This window comes from Cryptotermes secundus, unplaced genomic scaffold (genome assembly GCF_002891405.2).
Source record: "Cryptotermes secundus unplaced genomic scaffold, Csec_1.0 scaffold1465, whole genome shotgun sequence".
Taxonomy (NCBI): domain Eukaryota; kingdom Metazoa; phylum Arthropoda; class Insecta; order Blattodea; family Kalotermitidae; genus Cryptotermes; species Cryptotermes secundus.
The window spans coordinates 120,061-132,961 of NW_019742004.1; the positions used below are offsets into that span (position 1 = coordinate 120,061).

Sequence of the window (12,901 nt, forward strand, 5' to 3'; positions counted from 1 at the left end):
CCTGGAATTTGTAGGGACTGAACTCTGTGACGCGTTGGACACTGTAAAGAGCATTGAGAATGAACTAAACCGAACTCGTGGTGAAATAAGTGACAGGATTAAAACCAAAATAGAAAGTGTTCTTCATCGGAATGCTGGTTATTCAACATTATACAAGATTGCAGATATACTTTCCGGTAAACTAACAACATTCAAAGATGATACAGAACTGTCATCAAACGACTTGACATTCTTCAAATATGCTCCTGTCACATCATGTGATGTGGAACGAAGTTTTTCCAAATACAAAACTATCCTTAGTGATAATCGGCGATCTTTCAAATTTGAAAATTTGAAAATGCATGTAGTTATAAATTGCAATTGTAACAGTGAAAATTGAGACGTGAATAGCTTGTGTTCTTTTAAATGGTGTTTTTAGATAACAGAGTTAAGTTAGTGTTCATACCATGTTCACCAGTGTTTGTCTAAAATATGAACGCAAATATCAGTATTAAAAAGAAAACAATGAATGGTTTAATCCAGTACGAAATGTCGAAATTCCATCAGTTTTCTTTCCTTCAGAGACATAATAGGGCTAATTTGGTAAGTAGGACCTACTATCATATATTCATCATCTTTATTCTTAAACTCTAGTAAAAGTTGTAATTAAAATTGTGAAATTTTATGTCCCATTTAATATTTAAGGTCATATTTTACACTTTTTAGGTCATATTTGACATAATTTTGGGTCATAAGTGCATGCATATATTTATAGTTTTTAGGTCATAAAAATCCGGGCCCTAGTGATCAATTTTTAAATATACTAATCATCTGTTTCCCGGTCTGGAAAGTAATCAATTTCCAAAACATTTCCCCACCAAAATTCTCTATAAATTCATATCGCCATTAAAAAATATCGGGGTGGGTATTGCATATACCTCCGTCTTCAGGCCTCTAAAAAAGGTCTCGACTTGCAGACGCTCCTGGTCGGTAACTTGGAGCCGTTCTTCGGCTGTAGAACTACTGCTGCTACTACTGACATCTGTCGCCGTCTCCGAGCCATCGAGCGAACTTACGCGCCGCTGGTTCTGCTGCTGCAGCAGTAGGCCGTGGTAAGAGTCGTATTTGGTCGTCAGATGTCGCACACCTCGCTCCTCAGCAGATTCGTCGGCAAGACGCTTCTCAAGTTGGGGACAGGACCCATACTGTTGCCCCCCTGGTTTCATGACGCGTTTACTCGTATACTGTAACAACCACAATCGTCTTAACTCAGTCGACTCAGTCAATGCTATGAACTGCCGCTCCAGCAAAACACAAATTTTCAAATACGTGGTTTGCTACAATGCACTTCTGTCACTGATAAGAACTCTTACGGAATGTGCCGCCGTGTAGTATGGTAAATAGAAACCAACTGAACAAAGGATCTTCAGGGTATAAGAAGAGGGAGCGCAATGTCTAGCTGTAAAGCTAGTCATACTAGACACATCACATTTAAGAAATTATTTTTCCTTTTACACCGTGAAATATCATAGTGATAATCTATTTCTGGCCCATATTTTATAGTCTGTCTGCTATTAATATGGAAAAGTAAGCGCGCCATCGCCATATGATGATTAGAAAGTTACAGATTCGATTTTCAATATGCTTTCCGTATTTATATGCTGGTGGGAAATTCCAATACTTACAGAGGACCTTCCTTTCGTAGGGTTGCCTGCACAAGGTATGACGTAACCTGGTTCGTAGGGTAGGTGGACTTTCATTTCACGACATGCACCATTTTCTTCAAGATGAGTTGTTTAAAAGGATATGACAATTTCACGTTGAGATAAGTAAAAGCAGTCGCCGTGCTTCATTAAGCACATCATGAAGACGCATAGGGGAACTCGTGTACTGCTCCACGCATTCTTAACCTCAGCACTATATGAAGGTCAACTTCACGCCCAAGTGGCTATCCACTGGATAAAAGGCTGGGTAGGTCATGAGGCAATCTGAACGAAACGAGAATGAGAAAACTCTGTCCCTGCCCGGAATCAAACTCCTGTTCGCCCAGTCTGTAGAACTGTCCCTAGGCCGACCGAGTTATTTCAGGTCTTTTTTTTTTATTGCTAGTGAGGTGGGACTAAGTCCCTTGTACTGCGGCCACTTCTGGCCTATTGTACCAGCCCCAGGTGATAGGTGAGGGTGACTGTGGAGCAATTGGTGGAATGAAGATTGGCAGGGGGGAACCGAAGTACTCGGAAAAAAAACCCCGCCCCAGCGCCACTTTGTCCACCACAAATCCCACTTGACCAGACCCGGGATTGAAGCCGGGCCGCCGCGGTGGGAAGCCAGCGACTAACCGCCTGAGCTATGGCGCGGCCAATATTTCAGGTCTTACAATTGACCAGTATGAACCACAGTTACATTTGGCCGACAACTTGGTATACGAGTATACCGAGATAGGATGATAACGCAGACCTGACTAGATTGCGAGTATGTGTACTGGATTAAGGTTGCTCCAAATGATGCCCGATTTCAGATTTTCTATTAGCAGCAATGAATCTTTAAGTTTAATTGCCAGAGTCAGTTAACTCCAAACCCCAGTGCATTCCGTATTTTGAGATTAAAACCTGCCAACATTATCTGTAGCTTAGGTATACAATGTCGTTAAATAACCAATATATCAAACGGTACCGTTATTTACAAAACTGCTCTATATGAAAACTTTGTTAGTGGGTTTGATCTTCCCGTAAGAGCAAACAAATCCAACTCCGAAACAAGTTGGTCGTCTAAACTAAGAAGTGTTTCGCAAACATGCAAGGAACCCCCCTATACGTCTAATGAGTCTCGGTTTTAATGCACTTTCAATAGTTAAGACTCCAGCGTCGTTTTGAACTATTTTATTATCATGGAACATAATTAATAACAGAACAGAGCGGAGGTTTCTCCTGTCAGAACGTTCATCCTCTTTCGAAGTCAGAGCACAGAACTGCATTATCTAATTTCCATATTTCATATGGTAGGTAATACGAATGTGTGTCCGTAACTTTCGAACCTGCAGACGAACTTTCATTAACGTCCCATGCCACTGAAAGGCATCTGCGTACTAGTGGTAACACCAGCATTGGTATAGAAATTATACATACCGTGTCCCAGACTCCACTACTGTCGCACAAAAATTTAACTTGTAGCCCGTACTTCGATAAGGGTGGGCTTAGCCCCTTAAAACGCAAATATTTTAGGAGGCTCCTGCCCTCCCTTTTCAGAAAATCAGTTTAGTAATTCACAGAAAGAAAATGCTCGTAACAAACTATATGGCATAATATTTCCGTGCCAAATTGCCAACAGCAATTATTATGAATGAAATAAAATAAATCTGTAGAATATTACAAAAAAAAACAGCAAACTCCGTGGCTTTACTCCGCAAGCGAACAATACCGACCGAGCGACCGCCGCTTGTCGGCGAAGTTAGTGCCGATTTTAGCGGATAGAGAGTGTCGCGTGGTCAGCGCAACGGATCCCCACGGCCGTTGATCTCGGTTTTCTAGACCGAAACCGCTATTTCCTTCAAATAGCTCCTCAATTATCCTCATGAGGCTGAGTGAACCCCGTTCCAGACCCGCTACTTCTCAGAAAATCTGGAAGCCCCGGGAATCGAATCCGGGACCTCTGGATCTGTAGCCAGGAACTCTGACCACTAGACCACAGAGGCGGGCTCAACCCCTTAAAACAAATATTTTACGAGGCTCCTTCACAGAAACAAAATGCTCTTAACAAACGATGTGGAATAAAGTTTCCGTGCCAAAATGCCAATATCAGTTATTAGGAATGAAATCAAATGAATCTGAAGATTACGTACAGCACAAACAGAAGTGACTGAGCGGACATAATGGAGTGTGTCGGCATATAGTGAAATGGTAGATCTGCCACCTCAATTACGATATTTACGGCCCAAGGAGGGTTGCTACTTTCACTTAAGTTGGAACCCCTGCCGCCACTGCAAAGACTAACAATGAAACAGTACGAGTACTATGGTCCGGCTGCCATTCGCGCATTTCAATCAATTCTGGGTAACTTTAAAGGAAATCATTATAGGAACTGGCTTCTTACAGAGTGATTCAGAAAGATGGACACAATTTCAATTGGCTATATTTCCTGAATTATATGTTGCATCTGAATTCTGTAAAGTACATTTGAAAGAGGATGTTGTAAAGTTTCTAATACTACCGCTAGAGCACTCCAGCACCGCGTTAGTTGTAAGTGAGATGACTACTATGCAACACAAAATTTTTTGCATTCATGAGTTCAGTAAAAGTGAGTCTGTGACTGCGGTGCAGCGTGCATTTCGTCCTAAGTTTAACATCCAACCTCCAACGAGGAAGAGCATTTATCGTTGGAATAAACAATTTGATGAAACTGGCTCTCTGTGTATGGGTAAAAGCCCGGGCCGATCGCGTGTATCGGAGGAGAACGTGGGGCGCATTCGAGTGATCTTTGAGCGTAGCCCAATGAAGCCAACCCGTAGTGCTAGTAGAGAACTTGACTATCGCAAACAACTGTCTGGCGTGTATTCAGGCGTCGGTTAGTGTACAAACCATACCCCCTACAACTGGTACAGGCTCTTCGCGCAAACGATAAGGTAAAGCGTGTAGAATTTTGTGACCGTATGCTCAGAAACATGGAAGATGAATTGTTTCTGCCTCGTGTAATTTTTAGCGATGAAGCTACGTTTCACCTAAGTGGGAAAGTCAACAGGTACAAAGTTCGCATATGGAGGCTACAAAATCCCCGTGTAACACTCGAACATGTGAGGGACAGCCCGAAAGTTAATGTGATCTGTGCAGTATCGTTAACAAAGGTTTATGGACCTTTCTTTTTTTGATGAAAACACAGTTACTGGAGTAACGTATCTTAGAATGCTGCAAAACTGGCTTGTTCATCAAATGAATGAAGATTCAGGAGATTAGATTTTCCAGCAGGACGGAGATCCACCCCATTGGCACCTGAATGTTCGTTTCCTGAATGAATTACCTCAACGATGGACAGGTCGCATGCGGAATGAAGACCTGGCACTTCAGTTCTGGCCACCAAGGTCTCCCGATCTCACACCCTCCGACTTTTTCCTGTGGCGATCCGTGAAAAATGCAGTTTACGTACCACTTCTTCCCACAAATTTGAATGGCCTAAGAAACCGTATCACAGCTGCGGTGAACTCAGTGACGCAAGATATTTGTCATCGAGTGTGGGATGAATTCAGCTACCGTCTAGATGTTATCCGTGCAGCCGGAGGGGGCACATTGAACATCTATAAACTTCCATGTATGTATAATCAAATGTAATTTACACAATTCAAATGGAACATATAATTCAGGAAATATAGCCAATTGAAATTGTGTCCATCTTTCTGAATCACCCTGTATATACAGTATAAGAGGCATCAAAGGGTTTATTTTCCTTAGTGGGGTGGGACTAAGTCCACTTGGTACTGCGGCCGCTTCTTGTACCAGCCCCAGTTGATAGCTGAAGGTGATTGTGGGGCAATTGGTGAAATGAAGATTGGTAGGGGAACCCGAAATACTCTGAGAAAACCTACCCCTGCGCCACTTTGTCCACCACAAATCCCACATGACCAGACCCGGGCTCGAACCCCCCCCCCACACACACACACACCGCATTAAAGGGGTTAGTTTGATAATTAATGCAAACTAGAAGGTGCAGACTTTTTGTTCTAGTTTCTTTATCGAATAATTAAGAGGTATATAATACAGTTCCACTTCCCATGCGAGCATATATTACTGTGTTCATCACAAGCGCATGGGTGGTGACTGTAAAGCGACACGGTCATAGGCTTATGGTAAAATCCAGCAGCTGCTGTGATGAAAACGAAGCGCTCACAACTTGCCACGCGTACCCAGCACATCACTTCATCTAGCGAGAGAGTCGTTTGGCATAAATCGTAACATACTTATTCCTTTCGTGGGTGCAGAAAATTAAGTACTATTTTTTTTATTGCTAGTGCGGAGGAACTAAGTCCCTTGTACTGCGCCACTTTGTCCACCACAAATCCCACTTGACCAGACCCGGAATCGAACCAGGACCGCCGCGGTGGGAAGCCAGCGACTAACCGCTTGAGCTATGGCGCGGCCAAATTACGTACTAAAGATCTTCATAATTAGCACAGCTGACGTCAATACCGTATTTACGCATGTATAGGCCGCAGCACAATTTTCAGACAGAAATTACAGAAAAAATAATTTTCTTGGAATATTATTTCAGGAGTAGAAATTATTAATATTATGTAATTATGAATTATGAATATAATTTTTTTAAATGAAGTGTGATTTCGAATATTTCGAATATAAACCGCACCCCAGTTTTCCTCTTGAATTTCTGGCAAAAAAATGTGCGGCCTATACATGCCTAAATACGATATATCAATCATATTAAGAACGAAACATGTATCATTATAATTTTGATATGCAAAATTAGACTCGTCTGCTGGAAAACCTGAAACGAGCAGATTTTATATCCTATTTTCTTACATCTCCTTGCCACCTACTTCATACTTTCTTCTCTCCCCACCCCCTCTCCATGAACATGGCGACATGTTCCTCCGGTAGGATGGTTGACTTTCAGCAGACTACACGGCGCTATATCCCAGAAGACAGAACTCTTCATAATCACCGCTGTCAGAACCTCAGATACGAGTACTACACAGCGCTATATCCCAGAAGACAGAACTCTTCATAACCACAGCTGTCAGAACCTCAGATCCTACACAGCGCTATATCCCCGAAGACAGAACTCTTCATAATCACCGCTGTCAGAACCTCAGATACGAGTACTACACAGCGCTATATCCCCGAAGACAGAACTCTTCATAATCACCGCTGTCAGAACCTCAGATACGAGTACTACACAGCGCTATATCCCCGAAGACAGAACTCTTCATAATCACCGCTGTCAGAACCTCAGATACGAGTACTACACAGCGCTATATCCCCGAAGACAGAACTCTTCATAATCACCGCTGTCAGAACCTCAGATACGAGTACTACACAGCGCTATATCCCCGAAGACAGAACTCTTCATAATCACCGCTGTCAGAACCTCAGATACGAGTACTACACAGCGCTATATCCCCGAAGACAGAACTCTTCATAATCACCGCTGTCAGAACCTCAGATACGAGTACTACACAGCGCTATATCCCCGAAGACAGAACTCTTCATAATCACCGCTGTCAGAACCTCAGATACGAGTACTACACAGCGCTATATCCCCGAAGACAGAACTCTTCATAATCACCGCTGTCAGAACCTCAGATACGAGTACTACACAGCGCTATATCCCCGAAGACAGAACTCTTCATAATCACCGCTGTCAGAACCTCAGATACGAGTACTACACAGCGCTATATCCCCGAAGACAGAACTCTTCATAATCACCGCTGTCAGAACCTCAGATACGAGTACTACACAGCGCTATATCCCCGAAGACAGAACTCTTCATAATCACCGCTGTCAGAACCTCAGATACGAGTACTACACAGCGCTATATCCCCGAAGACAGAACTCTTCATAATCACCGCTGTCAGAACCTCAGATACGAGTACTACACAGCGCTATATCCCCGAAGACAGAACTCTTCATAATCACCGCTGTCAGAACCTCAGATACGAGTACTACACAGCGCTATATCCCCGAAGACAGAACTCTTCATAATCACCGCTGTCAGAACCTCAGATACGAGTACTACACAGCGCTATATCCCCGAAGACAGAACTCTTCATAATCACCGCTGTCAGAACCTCAGATACGAGTACTACACAGCGCTATATCCCCGAAGACAGAACTCTTCATAATCACCGCTGTCAGAACCTCAGATACGAGTACTACACAGCGCTATATCCCAGGAGACAGAACTCTTCATAACCACAGCTGTGAGAACCTCAGACCCTGCACATTTAAAACATATTCGCTTCCAAGCACAATTTTGACGAATCAGTAAGATTTAAGACTAGTGGCAGAGGTTTTCGTAAAATGCTGCCTCAAGAGGCCGACACCGATAAAGGTATGTGGTGTAGAATTTCTCACTAACATTTCTTAACGACCAGCAGCATTAATAATGAGGGTGTGTAAATTTGTGTATTATTTTTGGGGTTCGTGGTATCAGAAAGTTTCAGAACCTGCGAACCAAGAGCTTGACTAATTCTTATACAAGGGCCGCGCCACAGCTCAAGCGGTTAGTCGCTGACCCGGGTTCGACCCCGGGTCTGGTCAAGTGGGATTTGTGGTGGACAAAGTGGCGCTGGGGCAGGTTTTCTCCGAGTACTTCGGTTTCCCCTGCCAATCTTCATTCCACCAATTACTCCACAACCACCCTTACCTATCATCTGGGGCTGGTACAATAGGCCAGAAGTGGCCGCAGTACAAGGGACTTAGTGCCACCCCACTAGCAATAAAAAAATTCGCATACAACTTACAACCATTACCATAGTTAGTGGACTCGGCCAAATCCATTGCCCATTCTGTAGGGAACAAGGACAGTAGGTATGGGGATAATATTAAAACTAGTCCTAGACAAAGAGCTTGTTAATAGTATGCAGTCCAATGCCGGACATCTGTGAGCAAAATAACCTTCTGAGTTTCCACAAGAACACTTGAAACCTGAAACCCTGTAGCTGGGTTATGGAATGCTGAGAATGTACAGTATCAAGCATGAACTTAACAACGCGATAAACTGGAATGCTAGCCGCAGGCCTGTTTCCTGAAGCGGAAACAACCGTTTGTTACCATTGCGATGCTGCAGGGTGCCCGTTCGCAGCGACCCGCTCAATCAATCAACGAGCACGAGGTACTCATAAGAAACGCTGGCAACTCGGCATGATCTTCTCACCATACAAATAGGGCCTACGCTGATAATTATGATGGTGATGGTTATTACTGTTGTTATTGTCATTATTATTTTTGTTATTATTATTATTATTATTGACTTGATCATTCTAATTATACTATCTGGCTAAGGTAGGGAACAGTGGAGGCTCTTGTGAACACGGTAATGAACCTTCGGGTTTCATAAAATGCTGCGAAATTCTTGAGTAGCTGCAGAATTGGCGGCTCCTCAAGAAGGGCTCAGCTATGTGTGTTATTATTATAATTAAACTGGAAAGTTCAGGCCTTTTGAACTGTTCCACGATCTTCTGGTTAGACGAACCAATCCTTCAACTCCTTAGCGGTCGACATTTCTTTTCTTCCCTTACGATGATAGTCAAAACAGATTTCCATGGAACTCGATTCGCTGGCACACTTATAATATCTTCTACATAATTCTGTTTGCATTCTTTTACCTTTTCTCCTACGTTAAATATATTTGATTTTTGTCGTATCTATGCTTTTTTCGTCTATTCTTCTATAGCCTACCACTGATCTCAGGAATCTATTATCATTATACAAATAAATAAAGCCAACTGGTCACATGCTGTGTAGAATGAAAAATTGCAGACTGCCGAAACGCATCCTGACTAACAGGGAGAACGGACACTAAGGACCTAGAAATATGTGGAAAGGCTGTTGAGCCGGAACAGAACTGAAGGCCTTTGCCTTGAAGTTTATGATGATCTATAAAAGCTGTAGGAGGACATGATTGTGGCCTAAGCAGTCTATGCCGAAAGCAGAATTCAAAGTCAGTGTTCTATTGGTCGAAGACGTCATGCAGCCACCAAGATCGAGTGACATCAAATTAAGTGCGAACACTTCCGGTTCACATAGTCACCGTGAAAACCGTCGGGATGTTTCGAATCAATTCGTCAATCGTGTTGAACATTCCCGAAATCCACAGACCCTCACGGCGTACCGATGTGACTGTGGCCCATCTCACCTCCTTATGGTGCTGCCAATACCCGCGATGCAAGAAGAGTCGCATGAGCGTAAGCCCGTCTCAAATAATAAAAACTGACGTCACGCCACGCAGACAAGTTCTACAACTGGGCGTACCAACAGCAAATTACTCCATACATCATGAGACACAAAGAAATGGCGATGAATCACAGTTTTATAGGTTCCTCTTTACAGCAGATCTGGATTGCTACCAACATCAGTATGTAACATCAGATGGTACTACTACTGCACCCTCCTGTGCCAGATTAGTCCTGCTTACACCTCTGCAACCAATTCTCTAAGATCTATTTAAATACCATCCTCCTATCTGTATCCAAGGTCTGCGACGTGGTCTCTTCAAACCTGGAATTTCCGCTGAACTGATGTCCCCTCCCCATATGTACCGCTTATCTCATCATCACTCTTAGGGCGTCAGATGGTTAATACTATGTACTGTCTCATTATAAAATTCTCTTCAACCCTCTAAATTATCAGAACATCGCGTGGGGGGCGTAGAATAAGAACGGGTTAAGAACCACTGCAACATTGTGGATTCACTGATCCGTTTAAATCAAAAGCCAGAAATACTGGGGGGGACCAAAATAAATGACGTTCTTTCTACTGACAAAACGCGGGGAAAAGAAACCTCATATTCAGACGCTTTTTGTACTGAATATTGTGCAATAATAATGCATTAATAAAAAAAGGCAGCCGAGAAGGTAACTGTACTCGAAGTTCCCGTTCCTGTGTTCCGCTCTGACACTCTGAGAAGCTACAACGGTCCCCTGACATATCACACGAGACGCACACTCGTTTGGAGCAGAATTCTTCAACTGCAGACCCACGGGACACAACTGATACTGGGCCACAGATGTAGCAACACTCCTCCCTACTTTTCGCATGCCTTCCGTACTGCACAGGAGCCGGGATAGCGTAGTCAGTATAGTTACTGGCTACGGACCAGACGACCGAGGGGTCGGAGTTCGAGTCTCTGTAGGATCAAGAATTTTCTCTTCTTCACGTCGTCTAGACCGGCTCTGGGGTCCACCCAACTCCTGTCTAATAAGTACAGGGGGTTCTTTCCCCAGGAGTAAAGCGGCCGGGGAATGAAGCTGACCACTCACCTCCAACTAGTGCCGAGGTCAAGAAAATGTGGGTCTATACACCGACTCTCCCATACGCCTTCATGGCGCTGTACTGAATTAGTTAAGCACAGGGACAATTTTACCTCTTACTTTATCTTCATGGCAAAAGCTGCATTTAGCAAGAAGAAGAAATCTTTTTACCAGCGTATTGGACTTAAATTTGAGGAAGAAACTAGTGAAATGCTACATTTGGAGCATAGCTCTGTATGGGGCTGAAACATGGACACTTAGGGCAGTAGATCATAAACATCTGGAAAGTTTCGAAATGTGGTGTTGGAGAAGGATGAAGAAGATCAGTTGGACCGATTATGTGAGAAATGAAGAAGTGTTAATTAGAGTCAGTGAGCAGAGGAATATCCTACACGAAATAAGAAAACGGAAGGCTAATTGGATTGGTCATGTTTTACGCAGAAACTGCCTTCTAAAAGAAGTTATTGAAGGAAAGATAGAGGGGCGGATAGAAGTGACCGGAAGACGAGGAAAAGACGTAAGAATATGCTGGATGACCTTGGGGACAGAAGAGGATACTGTCATTTGAAGGAGAAAGCTCTAGATCGCATCTAGAGGAATTGTTTTGGAAGAGACTGTGGACCTGTCGTCTGACAGATTACTGTGATGATGACTTTATCTTCCGCACTGCACAAAGTGAAAGCTAAATGGAAGAATCTTGTATGCCTGCCGGTCCTTATGTTTCACAAGCTAATCAAAGCGTTTCGATTAAAATTGGTACGAGTAATTCTGTAAGGCAGGCCTATAAATGACGTTATCGGGTTGTTTCATACGGGTCCAGTATCATTCTTAGTATGAGTGAAGCTCAAATGTAACTTCGTGAAAATGTACAGGCCAGTTGCAACTGTATGCAATTTACTCGTAAGATGTCAATATTTCATGAGAAACTGCATGACGCTGAAAAGGAACTTCAGATTTCTCACAAAATATCCACATCTCTTCTTATAACCACTTTCAATGAGGTGCATGTTACAATCTGTTACATCTCTGCTATAAGATTCAGCATAGGCCTACTTCAGAGAGCTGTATATATTCCCATATTTCTTAAATGCGAAGAAATATCAAACAAGCGTAAGAAAAAATCCATTCAAACTAGAAAAAAAAAATAACCAGCCAGACAATGATTTTATTCCGTCTAGCAGTCGAGGTCCGACATTTCAAACACTAATGAACCAACTCACTGTGAAGCAGCAATGAAACGCGTAAGCACGCCCTCACTTGCGCCGCTGTTTCACGCAGTCGCCGGTTCTTGAACGTGGTAAGTAATTGGGCTCAATTGAGCGCTTCAACAGAAAGAAAACACCGCGACCGCTCTTGGTTTACATACAGACGCTCTGTGAACACTGGGAGAAGGGCAGTTAACTGAATCATAAGGAAACGGCCGTGACCCAATGATCTTAAAATCTTCAGGGACGCACTGAGGAAAACCACAAACGCCTTCAGAATGGCTGACTGCAGACTACGAAGCAGATGCGGATGTTACATATAAGCAATCCCTGCCAGTAGAATTGAGATGTGTCATCGTGCAGTTTGGTAGATTGGAAACATTGGTACCTACATACCGAACGAAACACACATTTCACATTCCAGAAAGTTGTGATCTGTCACGTTGTAGCATCGCTGCTTCGTGGCATAGTTAACTTCAGTGACCGCAAGAGTGATCTACGAATCAGATGGCAACAGGTTACTTATTGTATTGCAGGTAACATCACAGTATGGACCTGGGGGGAATGAAACAAACCTGTCGGGATAGCCGGTCTTACGAGGTTCGGAACCCGGCAGTGGCAAGATTGTTCCTTTTCCACAACGTCCAGACCGGCTCTGGGGCCCACCCAGCCTCCTATCCATTGCGTACCGGTGGTTCTTTATCCGGGGTAAAGTGGCCGGGGCGTGAAGCTGACCATTCACCTC

General features: G+C 43.4%; 1 protein-coding gene across 2 annotated transcripts in view; it reads right to left on the reverse strand.

The window, feature by feature from the left end:
• LOC111872992 overlaps positions 1-12,901 on the reverse strand; it is a 104,969-nt gene that overhangs the window by 6,134 nt on the left and 85,934 nt on the right. For both annotated transcript variants that reach the window (XM_023867340.2, XM_023867339.2), the window contains exon 2: positions 918-1,223. In XM_023867340.2, coding sequence (XP_023723108.1) covers positions 918-1,205 — 288 coding nt within the window. In that variant the 5' untranslated portion in view covers positions 1,206-1,223. The remainder of the gene's footprint in view (positions 1-917; positions 1,224-12,901) is intronic.